The sequence below is a fragment of the Pseudophryne corroboree genome, chromosome 3 (assembly GCF_028390025.1).
Source record: "Pseudophryne corroboree isolate aPseCor3 chromosome 3, aPseCor3.hap2, whole genome shotgun sequence".
Lineage (NCBI taxonomy): Eukaryota > Metazoa > Chordata > Amphibia > Anura > Myobatrachidae > Pseudophryne > Pseudophryne corroboree.
Window position 1 is genome coordinate 540,759,311 of NC_086446.1, and position 24,738 is coordinate 540,784,048.

Below are 24,738 nucleotides of genomic sequence, written 5' to 3' on the forward strand. Positions count from 1 at the left end.
TAATGTCTCTGCCCACTCTACTCATAAGGTAGGTCCATCTTGGGCAGCACACCGTGGTGCCTCAGCTGAACAGATATGTAAGGCAGCCACATGGTCTTCCATTAACAAGTTCATTAGACATTATGCCTTTGATACCTTTGCCTCTCAGGATGCTGCTTTCGGGAAAATGATTCTCCTGTCCAATCAGAAGCGTCCCCTCCACTAGTTCTGCTTTGGGCAATCCCAAGGTATATCCTGTGGATACCACTGTGGACCCTGTAGGAGAAATAAGAAGTTATGGTAGACTTACTGTCGATAACGCTATTTCTACAAAGTCCACATTATCCACAGGGATCCCACCCTGACACACCTGATTTAAGGATCCTTACACTTCCTCACATCTTTCTTCTTGTACGGAAGTGTGTGAGTATGTTCTTCTCGCCTGATTAGGGCTCTCTATTATGCTCCTGCCTTGAGCTTTGGGAAAACAACTGAATTGCCTGAGCCAGGAAGCCGGGATATAGGGTACTGGCCCGTTGCATCCTGGGAGACTGAAATACTCTGACATGGCAGTGTTAGCTTATCCAAACATATAATTGATAAGGAAACCAGCTTATTTCCTCAAGGGTGAAGCTAGGCTTCAATTACTATATGTAAAATCATCTCTTGATAATTATATTTTTAGAGTGCTTCACTCACAAGTGTTAAGGTGCACTCCTGTGCTTCCCCAGTCTCAGGGCCGGCCAAGCTTTTTTTTTTTAGTAAGCAAACAAAAAATGTTGGCGCCCTGTGATGGAATAAACTTATTAAAGAGACAGCGAGCGCCGCCACAAAAAGGGATGTGATATCACAAGAAAGGGGTGGGTTAGACAATATTACCCCAATCTGCAGTGCCAGATATACATGGGCGTGGCCAGACAGCCTACAGTGCCAGATTCACATATGCCTTCACAGTGCCAGATATACATATGCCCCCGGTGCCAGATACAGATATGCCCTCAGTGCCAGGTACACATATACCCCCAGTGCCGGACACACATATACCCCCAGTGCCAGATACACATATACCCCCAGTGCCAGATACACACATGCCCCCAGTGCCACATACACATATGCCCACACAGTGCCAGGTACACATATGCCCCCACAGTGCCAGATACACATATGCCCCCAATGCCAGTTACACATATGCCCCAGTGCCCGGTACACATATACCCCCAGTGCCCGGTACACATATACCACCAGCAGGGGCATTTCTAGAGAGGAGGAGTCCCATGTGCAGGATCCGTCTGGGCCCCTCCTCTCTAGCTGGCAGTGCTGTACAGCTCTGGGCACTAGGTTCCCTAGGGGACTCTAGCGCTGTCCCAGAGCCTAGCGCGCATGCGCAAATCACCGGAATAATGGTGCAGCGGCCATTTTCCCAGTGATTTCTGCATTGCTGCTGCTGCTGCACCGCGGGATGCAGTGCCAGATACATATATGCCCCCAGTGCCAGATATATACAGTGGGGCAAAAAAGTATTTGGACAGCCACCGATTGTGCAAGTTGACCCACTTAAAAAAATGAGAGATGTGTGTAATCTCCATCATAGGTACACTTCAACTGTGAGAGAAAGAATCTGAAAAAAAAAACAGGAAATCACATTGTATGATTTTTACACAATTTATTTGTATATTCTTGCAGAAAATAAATATTTGGACAATGAAAAAGTTTACCTTAATACTTTGTAATATAACCTCGGTTGGCAATTACAGAGGTCAAACGTTTCCTGTAGTTCTTGACCATGTTTGCACACACTGTAGCAGGTATTTTGGCCCACTCTTCCATGCAGATCTTCTCTAGATCTGTCATGTTTTGGGGCTGTTGCAGGGCAACACGGACTTTCAACTCTCTCCACAGATTTTTTATTGGGTTGATGTTTGGAGACTGGCTAGGCCACTCCAGGAACTTAAAATGCTTAATTGCCCGGGCGGTGTATTTGGGGTCATTGTCATGCTGGAAGACCCAGCCACGTTCCATCTTCAATGCTCTTACTGAGGGAAGGAGGTTTTTGCCCAAAATCTCACGATACATGGCCCCATTCATCCTCTCCTTAATGCGGATCAGTCGTTCTGTCCCCTTTGCAGAAAAGCAGCCCCAAAGCATGATGTTTCCATCCCCATGCTTCACAGTGGGTATGGTGTTCTTGGGATGCCATTCATCATTCTTCTCCCTCCAAACATGGCGAGTTGAGTTTGTACCAAAAAGTTTGATTTTGCTCTCATCTGACCACATTACATTCTCCGAAGATCTTCCAGATGGTCACTGGCAAACTTTAGATGGGCCTGGACATGTGCTGGCTTAAACAGGGGGATCTTTCGGACGCTGCAGGATTTGAATCCATGACGACGTAGTGTGTTACTAATGGTAACCTTTGTGACTGTGGTCCCAGCTCTCTTGAGGTTATTGACCAGGTCCCCCCATGTAGTTCTGGGCTGATTCCTCACCGTTCTCAAGATCATTGATACCCCACGAGGTGAGATCTTGCATGGAGCCCCAGGTCGAGGGAGATTGTCAGTGATCTTGTATTTCTTCCATTTTTTAATAATTGCGCCAACAGTTGATCTCTTCTCACCAAGCTGCTTGCCTATTGTTGAGTAGCTCATCCCAGCCTTGTGCAGCTCTACAATTTTGTCCCTGGTGTCCATAGTCCTCTGGTCTTGGCCATGGTGGAGAGGTAGCAGTCTGACTGTTTGAGGGTATGGACAGGTGTCTTTTATACAGCTAACGAGTTCAAAAAGGTGCCATTAATACAGGTAATGAGTGGAGGATAGAAGAGCTTCTTAAAGAAGAAGTAACAGGTCTGTGAGAGCCAGAAATCTTGCTGCTTGGTAGGTGTCGAAATATTTATTTTCCACAAGAATATACAAGTAAATTGTTTAAAAATCATACAATGTGATTTCCTGGGGTTTTTTTTTCAGATTCCGTCTCTCACAGTTGAAATGTACCTATGATGGAAATTACAGACCTCTCTCATCTTTTTAAGTGGGTCAACTTGCACAATCGGTGGCTGATACACATATGCCCCCAGTGCCAGAAACGCATATGCCCCCAGAGCCAGATATGCATATCCCCAGTGCCAGATACACATATGCCCCCAGCGCCAGATATGCATGCAGGGGTGGGGCTCCAATGCCGTTTCTTGCACACAGTGCTAAAATGTCTAGTTACGGCACTGTTGCTAGGTATCCATTTCTCTGGCCCTGAGCATGTCCCCCTCACCAGATCCTCTCCAGGGGTGAGGGAGTGGACTTGGATGGGATGGGCGGGCCCAAAGCATTTGTCGCACCTGGGCCCCCTGCTCGCTAGTTCCGCCACTGAGTAGGGGCAAGGACGTTAACCACCTAGGAACATCCTCCCTTATACGTCACCTGGAGCGCATTCCTCAGAAGTCATTGACAAGTTCAAAAACTTTGAGTGACAGCGGAAGCAGTCCACTGACAACTAAATCCCTTCTTCCTCTTGTACCCAAGCTCCTGTAAACCACACCACCAACTCCCTCAGTGTCAATTTCCTCCTTAGACAGGAACGCCAATAGTCCTGCAGACCATGTCACTGGCAAGTCTGCCGAGTCCTCTCCTGACTGGGATTCCTCCGATGGATCCTTGAGTGTAAGGCCTACTGCTGCTGGCGCTGCTGTTGTTGCTGCTGGGAGTTGATCGTCATCCCAGAGGGGAAGTCGGAAGACCACTTGTACTACTTCCAGTAAGCAATTGACTGTCCAACAGTCCTTTGCGAGGAAGATAAAATATCACAGCAGTCATCCTGTTGCAAAGCGGATAACTCAGGCCTTGGCAGCTGTGTTGGTGTTAGACGTGTGTCCGGTATTAGTTCACAGGGACTTAGAGAATTTCTTGAGGTAGTGTGTTCCACGGTACCAAATGCCATCTAGGTTCCACTTCTTTAGGCAGGCGATACCGAGAATGTGCACAGACGTCAGAAAAAGAGTCACCAGTGTCCTAAAAAATGCAGTTGTACCCAATGCCCACTTAACCACGAACATTTGGACAAGTGGAGCAGGGCAGACTCAGGACTATATGACTGTGACTGCCCACTGGGTAGACGTATTGCCTCCCACAGAAACAACAGCAGCGGCGGCACCAGTAGCAGCATCTCGCAAACGCCAACTCGTTCCTAGGCAGGCTACGCTTTGTATCAACGCTTTCCATAAGAGGCACACAGCTGACAACCTCTTACAGAAACTGAGGCACATCATCGCAGATTGGCTTACCACAATTGGACTCTCCTGGGGATTTGTGACATCGGACAACGCCACCAATATTGTGCGTGCATTACATGTGGGCAAATTCCAGCACGTCCCATGTTTTGCACATACAATTAATTTGGTGGTGCCGAATTTTTTAAAAAACGAAAGGGGCGTGCAAGAGATGCTGTCGGTGACCCGAAGAATTGCGGGCCACTTTTGGCATTCAGCCACCGCGTGCCGAAGACTGGAGCACCAGCAAGCACTCCTGAACCTGCCCCGCCATCAGCTGAAGCAAGAGGTGGTAACGAGGTGGAATTCAACCCTCTATATGCTTCAGAGGATGGAGGAGCAGCAAAAGGCCGTTCAAGCCTATACATCTGCCTACGATATAGGCAAAGGAGGGGGAATGCACCTGACTCAAGCGCAGTGGAGAATGATTTCAACATTGTGCAAGGTTCTGCAACCCTTTGAACTTGCCACACGTGAAGTCAGTTCAGACACTGCCAGCCTGAGTCAGGTCATTCCCCTCATCAAGCTTTTGCAGAAGCAGCTGGAGAGATTGAAGGAGGAGCTAAAATGGAGCGATTCCGCTAGGCATGTGGGACTTGTGGATGGAGCCCTTAATTTGCTTAACCTGGATTCACGGGTGGTCAATCTGTTGAAATCAGAGCACTACATTTTGGCCACCGTGCTCGTTCCTAGGTTTAAAGCCTACGTTGTATCTCTCTTTCCGGCAGACACAAGTCTGCAGATGTTTAAAGACCTGCTGGTAAGACACTTGTCAAGTCAAGCTGAACGTGACCTGCCAACAGCTCCTCCTTCATTTTCTACCGCCACTGTAGCTGCCAGGAAAAGGATCAGATTTCCAAAACCACCCGCTGGCGGTGATGCAGGGCAGTTAGGAGCGAAAACTGACATCTGATCCGGACTGAAGGACCTGGCAACGATTTCTGACATGTCGTCTACTGTCACTGCATATGATTCTGTCACCATTGAAAGAATGGTGGTGGATTATATGAGTGACCGCATCTAAGTAGGCACGTCAGACAGTCCGTACGTATACTGGCAGGAAAAACGATGCAATTTGGAGGCCCTTGCACAAACTGGCTTTATTTTACCTAAGTTGCCCCGCCTCCAGTGTGTACTCCGAAAGAGTGTTTAGTGCAGCTGGTCACCTTGTCAGCGATCGGCGTACGAGGTTACTTCCACAAAATGTGGAGAAGATGATGTTCATCAAAATTAATTATAATCAATTCCTCCGTGGAGACATTTACCAGCAATTGCCTCCAGAAAGTACACAGGGACCTGTGATGGTGGATTCCAGTGGGGACGAATTAATACTCTGTGAGGAGGGGGATGTACACAGTGAAAGGGGTGAGGAATCGGAGGATGATGATGAGGTCGACATCTTGCCTCTGTAGATCCAGTTTGAGCAAGGAGAGATTGATTGCTTCTTTTTTTGGTGGAGGTCCAAACCAACCAGTCATTTCAGCCACAGTCGTGTGGCAGACCCTGTCGCTGAAATGATGGGTTTGTTACAGTGTGCATGTCCTGTTTATACAACATAAGGGTGGGTGGGAGGGCCCAAGGGCAATTCCATCTTGCACCTCTTTTTTTTTTTTTTTTATCTTTGCATCATGTGATGTTTGGGACCAATTTTTTTAAGTGCCATCCTGTCTGACACTGCAGTGCCACTCCTAGATGGGCCAGGTGTTTGTGCTGCCCACTTGGGTCGCTTAGCTTAGTCATCCAGCGACCTTGGTGCAAATTTTAGGACTAAAAATAATATTGTGAGGTTTGAGGTGTTCAGAATAGACTGGAAATGAGTGGGAAGTATGGTTATTGAGGTTAATAATACTATAGGATCAAAATTACCCCCAAATTCTATGATTTAAGCTGTTTTTGAGGGGTTTTTGAAGAAACACACCTGAATCCGACTAAAAATTTTAAGGGAGGTTTTGCCAAAACGCGTCCAAATCCAAAACACGGCCGCGGAACTGAATCCAAAGCCAAAACACAAAACCAGAAAAAATTCCGGTGCACATCTCTAGTTTATATATAGCTTTATACAGTTTGTATATACTGTAGTTACACTAACTGCTCCTCAGATAAGTAACATTCCAGCCCCAGGTGCTCATTCAGAGTGTTGCATAAATATAGAGCAGGGTTGTGGAACCTCAGGCCCGCGGGCCATATAAGGCCCGCAGAACCACTCGATCCGGCTCGGCCAGGCTCACCTAACCGAGGGAAATGCCGGGCGCCCGCTAAGATTTTGTTACTAGCGGGCGCCCGGCTTCTTCCCCTCAGCAGCAGCCGGAGGCAGGAGCTCACTCCTGAGCTCCGGCTTCTGGCTCTGGCAGTGTGCGTGTGTGGCTGTGCAGTGCTATGGGAGAGATGTAATGACGTCTATCACATAGTTCTGAGGAGCGGGCGGCCAGGCGCAGGGCAATGATCCAGAAGTAGAAGTGGGGCTGGTGAATATTGTGTTTTTTTTCTTTTAATGTGTGTGTGTAAATGTCACTACTAGGGGGCATCTCTAATGGGGCATATTTAATGGGGCATAACAACTGAATGGGGGCATATCTAATGGGGCATAACAAGTGACTGGGGGCATATCTAATGGGGCATAACAAGTGACTGAGCGCATATGTACTGGGGCATAATAACTGACTGGGTGAATATCTACAGGGGGTATAACTACTGACTGGGGGTATAACTACTGACTTGGGGCATAACTACTGGGGGCATATCTACTGGGGCATAACTACTGGGGGCATATCTACTGGGGGCAGACTCATTTTTAAGTTGATAATTTTTGTATGGCCCCCGCAGGATTTTATAAATAACCACATGGCCCTTGGTAGAAAAAAGGTCCCCACCCTTGATATAGAGCACAGGTTCTCAAACTCGGTCCTCAGGACCCCACACAGTGCATGTTTTGCAGGTCTCCTCACAGAATCACAAGTGAAATAATTAGCCACCTGTGGACCTTTTAAAATGTTTCAGTGAGTAATTAATGCACCTGTGCACTTGCTGGGTTACCTGCAAAACATGCACTGTGTGGCGTCCTGAGGACCGAGTTTGAGAACCACTGATATAGAGGATTGTATCATGCTGCATTCCTTGGTAACACGTTTTGGTAAAAGCATACTGTAATCACAATAGGCACCACACTCATGTATGCAAGACTTTCCTAGACATTTGCCAAAACCCATGGCATTCGCGGTCACCTGTTTGGGCAACAAGTGAAATGCACCAGTGATCTGTAGGCAGCTGTAATTTTCTGAGTCCTTTTCCTCACATCTGGTTGTAAGCATGAGAAAATACATACTACGTGCTTGTCTGTGCTCCTAATCATATGAAGAAATCCATTGTACACAAAACAATGGACAGTGCAGAATTTGGAACAATAAAACTATGAACACCAAAGCAAGTCAGATCATACATGCCGACACTCCCGCATTCTGCGGGAGGCTCCCGCTTTACCGACCTGTCTCACGCTGCCCCGCCAACTCCACTCAATCCCCTCGGAATCCCCCAGTCCCAGTTGAAATGAAAACTGCGCATGCGCGAAGCCGAACGAAACAGGGGCAGAGCTTGACGGCCAGCCACGGCCAGCAGAGCTAGAGTGGTGAGCCACAATGCAGGCATGGATACCAAAGCGCCACTCTCCCGCGTTAGCAGCAGCCGAAGTGGATCCCTCCCCCTTCCCTCCCCCCTTCCCTCCACGTTAGTAGCCAGGGCCACTGAAGGGAAGACGAGGCTGCAGTGTCACAGCCAGTGATGGGAGCTGGGCCACCGTGGAGCCTATCTGGAAGATTGAGTGTGCCTAGGCTGCTGACAGCTTGGAGAGGCTGGAGGAAGAGGAGGAGGAGTGCTCGGTCCCCAGATCTGTTTGTGTAAAGGTATTTACAGTGGTATGGTCAGCACATTTTGTGTTCAGGTATATGTGTGACAAAACCTAGCTTCATAAAGACGCTGTATTTTTTATTGGCTTATACTTTTCTTGAAATTATAGAAGGTGCAGGGCAGGGCTGGTAACAGAAATCTTTGGGCTGGCTACAATAGAAATCAGCAGCATCCCGACGTCTAAATGGTGACTATACTATCAATAATCCCTCCCTGCTGCCTAATCCTAATCCCCCCCCCCCCCCTTCAACAGTCTAAACCTAATCTTGCCCCCCAGAAAAAATCCCCCAGAGCTGGCAGACGTTTGTTCGGGATCCCGGTGACTGTATTTAGATCCATGTCGGGATTCCGATCGGATCCCATTTAATCATCCAACAGCAGCTTTAGGGTGATATATGACGTAGTCAGTGTTGGGGTTGTGATTTTAATTTATTGGGACTAGTTCTTAGTAGTCTAGAATAAGAGACTTCACATAAAGCTAGTTCCAGCATATGTATCTTTTTATGGTAGACACATTTAAATTGCCCATAGATTGTCCAACTTGGGGCAGTACAGATGTTTTGAGGGAAGTACAGATGGTGTAATTGCTAGCATTACTCACAGCACTGAGGTCATGGATTCGATTCCAACCACGGCCCTAACTGTGTGGAGTTTGTATGTTCTCCCCAATGCTTGAGTGGGTTTTCTCTGGGTACTCTGGTTTCCTCCCACAATCCGAAACTATATTGGTAGGTTAATTGGCTCCCCTCAAAAATTAATCCAAGTGTGTACGTGTATATGGGCAGACTAGATAGGCCAAGTGGTTCTTATCTGCCGTCTCTGTGCCCAAGCAGTGAAGGTTATAAAAATAAGTGGCAATAGACCCGCCCACAGGTGGAGCTAGACACACCTTTTAGGCGGAGCATGACATACTCCCTCGGCGGTGTACCATGCAAACTCGTATATCATCTAGAATCTCCCTGAAACTAGTTATCTAAAGTAGGCAAGTATGAGTCAGATGCGATAAATTATACAAAGAATAAACATGTTTGAATAAACAGAAATTGCAAAAAAAAAAAAAAGTATGTAGCTCATGCAAATATAACCCCTGAGTTATTACTAGTCATTCATACATTTCGTGCAACACATTGGAAGGTATATATTTGAAAATGTTTGCATTGTACTAAAAACATTGCTCTAAGTTCACAAGCAGAATGATGCTTCTTGTTTTGTTTTTTTAAATTGTGTAGAAACTGCTGTTATGTATTGTTGCTACTGTACGTACTAATAGCCTAATGCTGGAGATTTCACAGAAATCTCCAGTAACAGGCTAATTAGTGTTGCAGACTGCAGTCCCCATTATTATTCATGGAGACTAAAGGGGGGGTACACACAGGGAGATGTGTTCTGAGCGATCTATCACAGAACACTCAGCACACATCTATCCACCCGCTCAGCACACAGCACGGTGTGTGCTGACCGAGAGGGGGGGAGGGCGGATGCTCTGGGACAATCTAGAGTCAGCGATAGCGACGCGGGGGGGCGTGCATTGCTATCGCTATGGGGCATACACACGGAGCAATGTGTGCTTCATTTCCAAACAATATAGTCAGATAGCTTAGAAATTAAGCAAAAATCGCTACGTGTGTACTTAAGTGCCTAATTCAGACCTGATCGCAGCAGCAAAATGTTTCTCTAATGGGCAAAACCATGTGCAGTACAGGTGGGGCAGATATAACATGTGCACAGTACAGTACCATCATGATTAGACATCAACTGTAAGTTGCTGTTTTCCTGATTTTGATTATTTATGTACTCTGTAATTGGGCGCTGCGGAACCCTTGTGGCGCCATATAAATAAAGGATAATAATAATAATAATAATAATAATAATAATAATAATATATAAACTAGGAATACACAAGGTACAGTAGGCAAAAGAAGTGCAAGCATGAAGTAAAAGGTGCAGAGGGTATTGCTCACAAGAGAGCTTACACTCTAATGGGAAAAGGGGGCACAGCATAGAGATTGGGAGAGCAGCAAGGATGTACTCCTGTTTCTACAAGACAATGTAAGTAAATGTATTTTCTAATATTTGAACTAGCATGTTTGTTAGCAAAGTTCAAGAATCGTATATTAGCTTTTATACATGGTATATCCCATGGCAGTATTTCAAGCCTTTTGTCATACAGAAATGTCGTCGTCCCCCCTCTACTGGTTGCTGAGAGTGTAACCATTAACTAAGTTTCGTTTTCTGAGGAAATGAAAGTACACTGCTCTAGTTTGGCAGCCTAGCCCATTGAGTCATGTTTTTACACAGCTACAAGCACATTGCATACATACCAGAAGATATTACAAGGGTGTACTTCGTTCATGGAAACTGGACCCCTGGACCCACTTTATATTGTAGCTTATTTGAAATACTTATAGCTTATCTACTTCTCTATTGATACTGTACATTATACATAAAAAAAATAATCAGTGAGATGTGCCTCTTTGCAGTTATTATTTACCACTCTCCAACACAGACAGAAACATTTTCCAGCAGTATCTGTTAGTGTTCCTGTAAATCAAAGGCACGCAGCTATTATGTCAGAGGGGGTCATTCCGAGTTGACCGTAGCTGTACTAAATTTATTTATCTTCTTCCCTGACAAGTGGTGGAATGTCTGTGCCGACCCCCCCCTGCACAAATACAAAAGCATCGCACAGCGCTGATGCCTTTGTATTGGAGGGGTAACTCCAGGCCAGCGCAGCTCCTGCGGCTGGCCGGGAGTTAATTGCCACTGCCGAGACGTCACGCAGCCGCCGTAGCCTGCCCCCCCCCAACGGTCCAGCCACACCTGCGTTGGCCGGACTGCTCCCCCTAAACGGCGGCTTCACGCCGCCGTTCAGCCCCCTCCTGCCCAGCGACTGCCTCTGTCTCAGAGGCGATCGCTAGGCAACGAAAGCTGCCATGCGGCGCATGCGCAGTTTCGACCCAATCGCTGCGCTGCAACAAACTGCAGCGAGCGATTGGGTCGGAATGACCCCCATTGTCCGTATGCAAAAGATATTAAGTGTATGTTCTACTTTATTACATAAATTATTGCTAATGCACATGTGGGAACAGCAGCAGCTCTTCTTCTCAGCCCAGCACACTCTGATGTGTACTGGCCTGCAGCATGGCCATGGAGGTGCTTAAAATACAATTTTTGTCAGTATTTTTTTCTAAAAGTACATGACCACACCTCCTGTGATTAGGCCACGCCCCTTGAAAAGTACCTGGGCCCAGCCCGGCTCTCGACTGTCCTGCTTGTAGTCTCACAATAGCTAGAGAGCCACAGGTTGGCCAGGCCTACTGTCGGGGATAGGAGGCTGACTAACAATTTATTAACTATAATGGACATAGCCTGGACATAAACTGGACATAAACTGGATGGAAACTGAAAGAGAAACACCTAATAACTAATCTAGAAATTAACTTTTTTGCAACTTCAAATCTATGTACATATTTATCATCTTGCAATCCTCACTCTGTGAACACTATGTAACCAATTTGCGCTTAGCAATATTTGTAATATCATGATTTGCATTCAATCCGAAATACTTGTACTTGAAATTCTGCACAATGAGGCATAGTTAATGAAGGCATACTGGGTTACTTACAGGGTTATTTATCACCTTTCATCAGCTAATTATTTGCCTCACTGGTAGCCTGTATTAATTAGCAATAGTATTCCTTTAGAGGCAATCGAGGGTCAGCTGTGCTGGTCAATGTGCATTCACATACACAAATTGATTATAACACTAAGGGCCGTATGTAATGATGCCCGATATCACCAGAGGTGAGAGATGCTGATCTCAGACTTTTTTTTAAAGGGGCAATCACTTACAAGACAATACCGTGCCTTGTAAATGAATGCCCCTTTAATAACAAATCAGAGATCATCTGGAATCTTGCACCTCCAGCAATCTCGGGCATCATTACAACACTAGGACGGTATCACACATTTAAAATGTCAAAAATCATGTTAATGTGGAATTTAGACCCTGAAATACAAAATCGATCAAACATTATCCCAGATCGAGTTTTAGTAAGTATACCCCTAAATCCCACATTTAGTAACAGATGATTTTTGTCATTTTTTTTAAATGGATGTCAAAAATCATCTGTTAGTAAATGTGCGATTTAGACCCTGAAACACAAAATCGACCCAACATCGATAAAAATAATAATCGTTTAACATCAACCAAAATCGTCTTTTGGTAAATATACCTCATGTACAGATTTGAACGTTAAACTTTAACAATTGCAACTTCATTATGCCCTAAGACTAAATAACTTTAGCTTAATTTCAAATGCACCATGTACCACAAATTGCTTTTTTCATTGCACTCCACAGTATTTTCTGCAAAGCAATTACATTTTTCATTCTCCCTACAACTCACCCATCTTTACTTATCTTTATACAATGACAATATTATCCAGAACCTGTCACTCTCTCCTGTTTCTATTAGCTGGTGATATTTCACCAAATTCAGGCCCCAACCATTAACAGTCATCTGATTCACAGCAATATATAAATCCAGCAAACCTCATAAACATCACATGTCTGCCATCACCCTCCAAATCACTAAAATGTGCCTTATGGAATGCACACTCTGTTTGTATCAGCTTAACTTCCATTCATGACCTCTGCATATTTAACAACTTCAACCTGCTGACTACAACAGAGACATGACTCTCACAATCAAACATGGCCTACTCCTGCAGTACTGTCACATATTGGTTTCCACTTCACACAACCCTCAATGCCTGGCACATTGACATCATTTGAAGTACATTCTATCACAGTTTACACTCTTCTCTATCTGTGTTGCAGCTATCACCCACCTTGGCAACTCAAACTATTTTTGGAAGATTTTCCTCCTGGCTCCTTCATTTCCAATCCTGGGCCATTTTTTCAATCCCGGGATTCGGTATTTAAAAACGCTCAATCCCAGGATTCCCAGGATCCCGCGATTGCAGTACGGATCAGTGTAGGGAGCAGGGAGAGTGGATGTGGAGAACAGTGAGGAAGGGTGTAGGGAACAGCAAGGGAGGGTGGGTGCAGGGAGCAGGTAGGATGTAGGGAGCAGCGCAGGAGGGTGGGTGTAGGGAGCAGGTAGGATGTAAGCAGCAACACAGGAGAGTGGGTACAGGGAGCAGGGAGGATGTAAGAAGCAGTGAGGGAGGGTAGGTGTAGGTAGCAATACTTACTATTAGACGGGCAGCCATGGACACACACTGACCACGCCGGCAGCATTTCAAATGTAATGCTGGCCAGCAGCCAGTCAGAACTGGCAATCCAGCAGCCAATCAGGAGCCGCTGCTGTGGCCGCTTCCCTGATTGGCTGCTGGTCTGCCAGCTCCAATTGGCTGGTGACCAGTGCTACATTTGAAATGCTGCCCACGCAGTCAGTGTATCCATGGCTGCCTGCCTATGCTTTAAATACCCTGCTGCCACTCAGGCCACACAGCCAGGCAGCGCTGTACTATAGTGCTCAGCGCTGCCCGGTAAAACTGTACATGCACAACCTAATCCCATGAATCCTGGGATTGGAGGCTCCAATCCCAGGATTCAAATCCTGGCATTTTTTGGGACAGAATCCCAGGATCCTGCTGATCCCGATCCCAGGATTGGCCTCCCTACTTCATATCCACTGACATCTCACTAATCATATGTGATTTCAATATCGCTATTGATAGTCCAAAATCTGCTGCTCATGCTTCCAAACTACTCTCTCTAACCTTCTCTCTCAGCCTCTCCCAATGGACTGACTCCTCTACTCATCAGCCGGGCCACTGTCTTGATCTATGCTCAGTTTCTGAATTCACTAACACTTCTTTCCCTATCTCAGATCACATTGTTATCACTTGCATGCTCTCCTATTACTTCAACTCAATGTCACTGAAGTCCTCCAGTCCTTCTCAAACCCACGGAAATATTAACACAATTAATTTTCAAGAACTTTCCACCTCTCTGCAACAACTGCTATCATCTATTTCTGCATTCACTTCTTCTGTACAACACCTTAACCAGACTCTATAAAGAGCCCTTGATGTAGTGGCTCCAGCTACCCATCACATACCATGTAGGCCTAGATATCAACCATGGCACTATGAATTAACAAGACACCTACAAAAACTCTCACGTAAAGTTGAATATCAGTGGTATAAATTTTGTACTCCAAACGACTTCCTCACATATAAGACTATCTACTGCTCCTATCGTAATGCACTGGACACTGCCAAACAAACATATTTCCAATATGCAAGGGCCACACAGTAATGCCCCTTATAACATTATGACACACAGCAATGTACAAATTTAGCCACACTGTAATGTCCTTTAAAAATGATGCCACACAGAAATGCCCTTTACAGCACATTATGCCACACAATAATAGTGCCCCTTACATATTATGCTATACACAGTAATGCCCCTTACACATTATGCCATACACAGTAATGCCCCTTATACATAATGTCACACACAATAATGCCCCTTACACATGGCAGCCTTATACTTACCAGCCTGCTTCCTATCAGGTTACTCTTAGCTGTAGCTGCCCTGCTTCCTTCTGCTGCCACCAGTCTCTGCTGTAACTGTGTTCACCAATGCCTGCACCTGATGCAATCCGCACACAGCACATGATCTGATCCAACAATGGTGTCCCAACTCCCAGACTCCTCGCTCCAGTGTTTCAATAAATACACAGCTGCCTGTTGTCATGATGCTGTCATGGCTGACAGAAACCCTGCCCACCAAACACAGCACCAGGAGGCTTATCTACTCGGCCGGGCATCTCAGCAGTTGGACTGGCTCATCTGGCATTTGCCAGAACTGCCAGATGGCCAGTTTGACCCTGCTCAACATAAAATTGAAATATCTCACTAACCGCTCTATGCTGATATACAAACATGTTTCTAAGAGGCAGAGGTACCAGAGCACCTCAAAGTTTTACAAAGAGGTTGAGGCACTTAACCACTGATTTGACATGCTAATGAAAGCAATGGGCATCATTCTTATTTTGTTAAAAAATGAAAATCATGCTTTTGAGCAGCTATAAGGACAAATGCTTTTGTGTTATATTGGTGATTAGTCTAAAATGAAACAACATACTTTACAACTTTAGGCCCCAATTCCTATTTAGACAGGGACCTCCACTACACTATTATCCGGTCTGTATATTTACTGGTGCATTCTCATCAAACGTACAAATAATATTGATAGTGTCACAACGTAAATTTATAAATAAAGCAAAACAGACATAAATGGGTAACCATTACATACTTAACATTATTCTAAAATGGAACATATAGCAGGATGGAAGTAGGATTATTTAGCTTGTGTTAGCAGTGTTACAGTAACTGCATGTCAGTCAGTGATACATTATCTTAGCCTCTCCCCTATACAGCACACTGTAACAGAGAGGGGGTGGACGTTCCAGGCTGCCTACACAATGACTTAATGTGACTGCAAACCAAGTTGAAACAGGAAGTCCAAGGCGAAATTTTTCTTGTGAACAACTCCCACCTTTCTAGAAGTTTACTTTCCATTTCCCTACTGGATTATTTTACGGGCCATTCTCTGTAAAACTGTCTGATTACAGACCTGGCAGCAATACTAAAGGTAAGAATGATATAATGAATTTATTATATTTGCAAGGCATAGTGTTACTGCATACATGGACACAATCTGCTGAATGGCTTTTTTCTTGCATTGAATAGAAATATGCTTAAATGAATATATAAAATCTCTGTTTATTTTTATTTGTACTTAAAGTTATTTGTGCTTAACAAATAACTAACTACCTTCATACTTACTCTCTTCTTTCTTTCTGCTTTTGATCATTTACAAAGTTTCTGATTATTGTTATTCAAGTTATATGCTTGAGATGTCTGGTTTGTTTTAAGAGACACTGCATGTTTTATGTAGAGATTTGATCTTGTGTTTTTTATTTTTTCGCCTTATTTGCCTTGAAATATTATTATGTCTCTAATACATGTTTTTCACGATTTCTGTATCTGGGCGAAAATTTTCAATAAAAATTTATTTTGCAAATAAATAAATAAATACATAAATAACTACAAGATGGTTGCTTGCCTGGGGTTTTAAAGAAGTATCTCACAAGCTGTAGATCAAAGTTGACACTGGATATCCTTACAAAATATGGTACAATTATGCATGCAATCACCGTCATCCCTACCCCCTTACCTAGTTGGTTACTGGGAAATATATATTCTGTATATTCAGGATGAGATCCTTGTATCTGCATAAATGGCCCATACGTATAAGCTTCTTTGTCAAGGGAAATCACAGCTCAACACAAGTTATTCTATGGAAGGATGATTACAGTACACTGACTTACTGATTAGCACTACAACAGTTCACAAAAGCAAAGAAAAATAAATTATAAATTTTTTTTTGGGGGGGGGCACTCTTAAATAGTATTAAAACTTACGTTTTATGATTAAATACAACTAGACTCACAATATACAGACACATATGTATCATATAAATTAAAATATAAGCAATATGCCAACTAGCACAAAAATCGGATGTACAATTCTCCCATGGAGATACATATGTGAATTGCAGTTCTAAGGTCACAATATACACACATCTGTGTGATATGATATAATTTACAGGGATGTTCACCTCTAGTAATATTAAACAGAGGATGGGTGTGATCCCGCACTGCTTATATTAATTGAAACTTAATTACTAGTACCAACAATTTATATATAGTTTAATACTGTAATGCCATGGTTATTAATAGTTAGTGATGGTCCCCTGAGGAAAATGACTATGATATCGGGGGTCATTCCGAGTTGTTCGCTCGTTGCCAATTTTCGCTATACTGCGATTAGTCGCTTACTGCGCATGCGCAAGGTTCGCAGAGCGCATGCGCTTAGTTATTTTACACAAAAGTTAGGTATTTTACTCACGGCATAACAAAGCTTTTTCATCGCTGTGCTGATCGTAGTGTGATTGACAGGAAGTGGGTGTTTCTGGGCGGAAACTGTCCGTTTCATGGGAGTGTGCGGAAAAACGCAGGCGTTCGAGTTGCAAAACGCAGGAGTGGCTGGAGAAACGGGGGAGTGGTTGGGCAAACGCTGGGTGTGTTTGTGACGTCAAACCAGGAACGAAAAGGACTGAGCTGGTCGCAATGGCTGAGTAAGTCTGGAGCTACTTAGAAACTACTAAGAAATTTCTATTCGCAATTCTGCTAATCTTTCGTTCGCAATTCTGCTAAGCTAAGATACACTCCCAGAGGGCGGCGGCTTAGCGTGTGCAATGCTGCTAAAAGCAGCTAGCGAGCGAACAACTCGGAATCACCCCCATCATTAAGGGTTATGCTCCTGCAAGAGAGCAGGAAGGCAGAAAGTTTACCTCTGTGTGGGGGCACTCTTTTGTGTATATATATATATATATATAGAATTTAAAATATAACTTTTAATTCATAGGTTTAAAAATATTATGTAATGACGAACATCTGATCAGTTTTTGTCTTTTTTTCTGGTTTTTCTTTTTTATACAAAAAGTATATAAATAAATTTATAGATATACTTTTTATATTAAAAAGAAAAACCAGAAAAAAAGACAAAAACTGAACAGATGTTTGTCATTTCATAATATTTTTAAACCTATGAATTAAAAGTTATATTTTAAATTCTACACATATATATACAAAAGAGTGCCCCCACACAGAGGTAAACTTTCTGCATTCCTGCTCTCTTTCCGGAGCAAAACCCTTAATGACCTCTAGTAATATTGTAAGAGGTGCTTATGGAGATATATGAGAAATAGTACTCACGGATTCCAATCTAAAATATGGAATCTCCTTAATATATAATACATACAGTATTTCAGCATGTGGCATTGCATTTATACCTTTTTCTGCTACTGAACTATATACCGGTTTAATATACTATTCATCACCGCTCTACAGGTGAAAACCAGTGTGCCCCCAACAATCCCTGTGTTTGTTAATACCACAACACTTAACCAAGGAATATTCAGAGGTAAAAATGTCCTAATTGTTATTCTTTTTCAAGAATTCTGTTAGTAGATCATCATGAACAGAAGTAATACAGAACCGGAGCCCATGGAGACCGAGCCATCAAATGATAACCTCACAATAACAGACAATGTGAGTAGAGCCACCTGCTGGTTGAAAAAAATATATTGGCACGATTATTTCACAAAGTAGGGTGTTGTAAAGGTTAAAGTTGATATCACTGTCATACATACCACTCGGGAATGTATCCTGCTTAGACCCGGGATTTTCACTTCCCAGGTTTTTGCTGGAGACCCTCTTTCACACTGCACCTGAGACCAGGAAAATTCCTAGGTTGTCCCCTTTCAGGCATTCTACAAGCCAGGGCTGCCAGGCTGTATACATGTCATACACACATGTCACAATCATACACACACATGTCATATATACATATATACATGTCACACTCCTACACACTTAAACAATCACACATACACGGGCCCGGCCCCTTACCAGCATCACGGCTGTAGCCCCCTCTCCTGCCCCTTCTCTGCATCACGGACCCTGCCCCCTCCAGGCATCAAGGACCCTGCCCCCTCCCTGCATCACGGACCCTGCCCCCTCCAGACATCAAGGACCCTGCCCCCTCCCTGCACCATGGACCCTGCCCCCTCCAGGCCGCCCCACCCCCAGGCAGCCAGCACAGCCTATCAGAGGCTTTTAAGTGCGACCTGGAAGTAAAATCCCGGGTTGCACCATTCACACTTAACCCGGGTTTTCTACCTGGGACAAAAGTCCTAGGAAAAACCCCGGTCAAGAGCAGGGGCGCCGACCCGGGTTGGTGCCTTTCAACTACAGAAATCCTGGGTTGATGTGCGATCACGCTAAAAAACCCAGGATTTTAGAGTATGTCTGAAAGCGGTATAAGTATATCTAAATGTTTATTTTCTCACTGGACAGATTAAACAATTCAAATAGCTTATCAAACTATGTAGAGGCATTTAGGATACAATAGAGCAGTGGTTATTAAACTCGGTCCTCAGGGCCCCACACAGTTCATGTTTTTCAGATCACTTAGCAGCTGTATTCATTACTCACTGATGCATTTTAAAAGATCCACAGGTGGAGCTGATTATTTAACTTGGGATTTGTGAGGAGACCTGGAAAACGTGAACTATTTGGGGACAGAGTTTGAGAACCTGTGCAATAGACCTACAAACCATACCTTTCTGTTATATGTGCTAACATAAATTATGACATTCTCTTGTTTCCTTCATAGGCAAATTTGGATGCTACCAAAGAGAGGAAAAAGTAAGTTTGTCTGCATTAGCTGGCTAAATATACTTCTACCTGTAAATCAGTACAAGAGTGCTCAGCAGCAGCATATGTATGATAAGGAGGTACAGGCCAGGGCAGTAACTACGTGTGTGCCAGCGGTGCCTGGCACACAGCGCAGTCGCCCTGAGGGCGCAACTGCCCGCATCCTCGCCTAAAGTCAGCAGCATTGTAATGAGTCAAACTGACTCATTACAAGTCGTCTGTGTGTGTGTGCTGCCGCCGGAGAGGAGTGGAAAGGCACAGCTCCAGGGGCAGTGGAGGAGGAGGAGGGAGGGGGACTCGGGAGCTGCAGCAGCGCTATGTAATTGGTGGCGGCACCGCTGCAGCTCCCGAGTCACGCTCCCTCCTCCTCCTCCCCTGCCCCCCGGAGCTGCTCCTCTCCGGCGTCAGCACACAGACACCGCCAGGAGCAGGGAGGGAGCTATCGCAGCCAGCCAATGTAGAGGAGAGGGACAGCTGCAGCAGCGCTGCCACCAACTACATAGCGCTGCTGTGGCTCCCGAGTCCCCCTCCCTCCTCCTCCTCCCCTGCCCATGGAGCTGCTCCTCTCCTCTCTGGCAGTAGCTTCCTGCCCCGCACATGGACACGACCACCACCAGCAGCCAGAGACGGCCCCACGCATACTTCCCAGACACCGGACCCTCTCAGTCTCAGCGGCGGTGGTAAGCAAAACTGCTGGGGCTGAGGGCATTTGCGCATCTGCCACTAGGGGTATATGCGTATTTGGCACTGGGGGCATATGTGTACCTGGCATTGGGGGCTTATGTGTATCTGGAACTGGGGGTATATGTGTATCTGGCACTGGAGGTATATGTGTACTTGGCGCTGGTGGCAAATGTGTACAGGCACGCAGCTTCGGTATGAAATGCCGGCTGTCAGGATGTTGACGGTCAGGAGACAGATGGTGGCATCCTGGCAGCCGAAATCCCAACAGGGTTTGTAAAGTATTCTAAACCACCTCATACCCTACCCTAACCCTCCCGTTTATGTGCCTAACTCTTACCCTTCGCCACTGCAGCCTAACACTATCCTCCCTTGGTGATGCCTAACCATAACCTCCGCTCCCCGCACCCTAAACCTAACCCTCCCCACACCCTAAGTCCCTGGGGGGTTGCCTAAACCTACCTCCATCCCTGTTGTAGTACTTACCCAGTCCACTGCCTGATCATTCGTGATTCCGGCGTCGGTGTCCTGTCCCCTTCTGGGATTCTGACGCTGGGCTTCCATTGTGTGTCAGGATTCCGGGGCCGGTATCTTGTACGCCAGGATCCCGTTTGTTGGGCTATTACCATATCCCAGGCACGCAACACATGGGAATGATTAGCAACGCCAGCATGCTGAATTGACCCAATCTATTTCTCATCCGTTTGAAAGCCACAGATGTTATGACAGGTGCATGTGGCAACCATTCACCGCTACTCTGTTATGCGGGTTACATACTTCCCAACTTCTGCTCCACTTGGCACAAACTCACAAAGCTGCTCTCATTGGGAAGAAGAAACAGAGCCCATAAATCAGTATAATGTCATTGAGCCCCCAGGCTGCCCACTTCTCTGGGTAAAGAGAGGGATAAGAGAGTGAGAGAAAAGAGAGAGAAAATATATGAACATATATGAAAGAGTGAATGAACAAAAAAGAGGGAGAGCAAAACAGAGAGAGTGCAAGAAAGATGAAGAGTGAAAGAAAATAAAATGGGTTAATTTATTGTTCAGCATTTTACTGCATATCGGAATCATGAAATATTATTCATTCTGAAACAATTTGCATTTAATAATACTGAGGTTGTAAAATTGCGTCAAAAAAAGTGGCGATTTTGAAAAAAACTGATATGAGTGAAAGTGAGAAATAAAGTTGAGAGATTGAGAGGAAGTGCATGATTCAGAGGTGGTGGATGTAGAACTGAAGCTTGCGTAGATAGCCCATTAGCTGTGTCATTAGCATAAATTTGCAGGAGCGGCTGCGACGCTACTGCATACCTATCCACCTCTGAATCAGGGGGAGAGAGAGTTGCAGTTAGAAACCAGACATCAAAATGGTGTAAGAGCATGGATAATCTGGAACAAATAATATTTCTTCATATAGTGTTTGCGCAGTAACCAGCACTGTATAATATCCCTTGTAGGAAAATTGTGAAGAATAAAGAAGAGCAGAGAGAAAATATGACAACAAGTGGACTCCTTTTTATTAAGGCATTTCAGATCCTGCTTCAGAAAACAAAAGCACCGAAGGAGAGTACGATGGAGTACATGCAAAGGGTAGGTCTGTTTAAGATAAGTTACTTAGTGCCATCCAGGTAGGGGTTTTCTTAAGTGATTGTTATTTGTATCACACGCTCATTAGAAAATTTAATTTACAATGTTAGAATAAAATGCAGTTATTTTAAGTATACCTTGCTTCAATACAGAGAGTTATATGGAGAGGCTCCTGACATGCTTTGGATTCTAATTAATATGCAGTCTCATTAGCGTTAGTGGGAGTGTCATGGGCCGGTAATTCAATTTACATGCGTAATTGTAGGATTGGGAAGTCAATTTCTGACAGATCATTTGCAACTCGTGAGGGGCCGCTGCAAGTCAAAATACTAATGATGATGGATATAGAGTTAAATATATTAGATAGATAGATAGATAGATAGATAAGCAATAGATCAGGCGACACTCACGGACTCTATAGTGAAGGATCACATACACTGTGAAAAAATTCAAACAGCAGGTTTATTTTCCCTCCGGCAGTTAGATCACTCACAAGGTTGTAACAGTAATTTGCAACAGGTTACAGGACTCAGTATAACAATCCACGTGTTTGACAATCACAATGGCTCCTAGCGTAACCCAAAAATGCCCAGCCTATAACATACCTCCCCCATGCCTCCCAACATGACCCTCTGTTTCTTCAGACACTCAGTTAATGGTGCTGCCCTAGTGGTGAAATCATGAATAAATCTGCGATAATACCCTTGTCCTGAGTTGTGACTTACATTTTGGTTTAGGCCATTTGAGACTGCTTCCACTTTATTAGGTTGAGGTGTAACTTGCCCTCCAGGTAAGCTGTGAAACCATGTGCCAGTAGAAACTGCAACACTGCCTCCACCTTCGGAAGGTGTGACTCCCAGTCAGAGCTAAAAATGAGGCCAGAGCAACTTGTTCATAGCTCTTTGGAAAATTGCAGGGGCTCTGTGTAAATCAAAGGTCAGTACTTTATACTGAAAAGGGCCCTCTGGGATGGAAAAGACTGTCTTGGTCTTGACAGCTTAAGTCAAAGGAATTTGCCAGTACCCTTTTGTTAGGTCAAGAGTAGTGAGATAATGACTTTTTGCAAAATTTTCTACTAATTTGTAGAGATGTGCACCGGAAATTTTTCGGGTTTTGTGTTTTGGTTTTGGATTCGATTCCGCGGCCGTGTTTTGGATTCGGACGCGTTTTGGCAAAACCTCCCTTAAAATTTTTTATCGGATTCGGGTGTGTTTTAGATTCGGGTGTTTTTTTTTCCAAAACCCCCTCAAAAACTGCTTAAATCATAGAATTTGGGGGTCATTTTGATCCTATAGTATTATTAACCTCAATAACCATAATTTCCACTCATTTCCAGTCTATTCTGAACACCTCACACCTCACAATATTATTTTTAGTCCTAAAATTTGCACCGAGGTCGCTGGATGACTAAGCTAAGCGACCCAAGTGGCCGGCACAAATACCTGGCCCATCTAGGAGTGGCACTGCAGTGTCAGACAGGATGGCACTTAAAAAAATTGGCCCTAAACAGCACATGATGCAAAGATGCAAAGATAAATAAAAAAAAAAGAGGTGTAAGATGGAATTGTCCTTATGTTGTATAAACAGGACATGCACACTTTAACAAACCCATCATTTCAGCCACAGGGTCTGCCACACGACTGTGGCTGAAATGACTGGTTGGTTTGGTCCCCCATCAAAAAAAGAAGCAATCTCTCATTGCTCAAACTGGCTCTACAGAGGCAAGATGTCGACCTCATCATCATCCTCCGATTCCTCATCCCTTTAACTGTGTACATCCCCCTCCTCACAGAGTATTAATTCGTCCCCACTGGAGTCCACCATCACAGGTCCCTGTGTACTTTCTGGAGGCAATTGCTGGTAAATGTCTCCATGGAGGAATTGATTATAATTCATTTTGATGAACATCATCTTCTCCACATTTTGTGGAAGTAACCTTGTACGCCGATTGCTGACAAGGTGACCGGCTGCACTAAACACTCTTTCGGAGTACACACTGGAGGGAGGGGGGGGGGGGGGCAACTTAGGTAAAATAAAGCCAGTTTGTGCAAGGGCCTCCAAATTGCCTCTTTTTCCTGCCAGTATACGTACGGACTGTCTGACGTGCCTACTTGGATGCTGTCACTCATATAATCCTCCACCATTCTTTCAATGGTGACAGAATCATATGCAGTGACAGTAAACGACATGTCAGTAATCGTTGGCAGGTCCTTCAGGCCGGACCAGATGTCAGCACTCGCTTCTGACTGCCCTGCATCACCGCCAGCGGGTGGGCTCGGAATTCTTATCCTTTTCCTCGCAGCCCCAGTTGCGGGAGTATGTGAAGGAGGAGCTGTTGACGGGTCACGTTCCGCTTGAGTTGACCATTTTCTCACCAACAGGTCTTTGAACCTCTGCAGACTTGTGTCTGCCGGAAAGAGAGATACAACGTAGGCTTTAAACCTAGGATCGAGCACGGTGGCCAAAATGTAGTGCTCTGATTTCAACAGATTGACCACCCGTGAATCCTGGTTAAGCGAATTAAGGGCTCCATCCACAAGTCCCACATGCCTAGCGGAATCGCTCCATTTTAGCTCCTCCTTCAATCTCTCCAGATGCTTCTGCAAAAGCCTGATGAGGGGAATGACCTGACTCAGGCTGGCAGTGTCTGAACTGACTTCACGTGTGGCAAGTTCAAAGGGTTGCAGAACCTTGCACAATGTTGAAATCATTCTCCACTGCGCTTGAGTCAGGTGCATTCCCCCTCCTTTGCCTATATCGTAGGCAGATGTATAGGCTTGAATGGCCTTTTGCTGCTCCTCCATCCTCTGAAGCATATAGACGGTTGAATTTCACCTCGTTACCACCTCTTGCTTCAGCTGATGGAGGGGCAGGTTCAGGAGTGTTTGCTGGTGCTCCAGTCTTCGGCACGCGGTGGCTGTACGCCGAAAGTGGCCCGCAATTCTTCGGGCCACCGACAGCATCTCTTGCACGCCCCTGTCATTTTTAAAAAAATTCTGCACCACCAA

At 44.8% G+C, this 24,738-nt stretch overlaps 1 protein-coding gene across 1 annotated transcript in view; it reads left to right on the plus strand.

The window, feature by feature from the left end:
• Positions 1 to 15,589: 15,589 nt before the first annotated feature.
• Positions 15,590 to 24,738, plus strand: part of LOC135057998 (uncharacterized) — a 50,510-nt gene continuing 41,361 nt past the window's right edge. The window contains exons 1-4 of the mRNA XM_063963666.1: positions 15,590 to 15,769; positions 18,199 to 18,293; positions 19,420 to 19,451; positions 21,601 to 21,733. Coding sequence (XP_063819736.1) covers positions 18,219 to 18,293; positions 19,420 to 19,451; positions 21,601 to 21,733 — 240 coding nt within the window. The 5' untranslated portion in view covers positions 15,590 to 15,769; positions 18,199 to 18,218. The remainder of the gene's footprint in view (positions 15,770 to 18,198; positions 18,294 to 19,419; positions 19,452 to 21,600; positions 21,734 to 24,738) is intronic.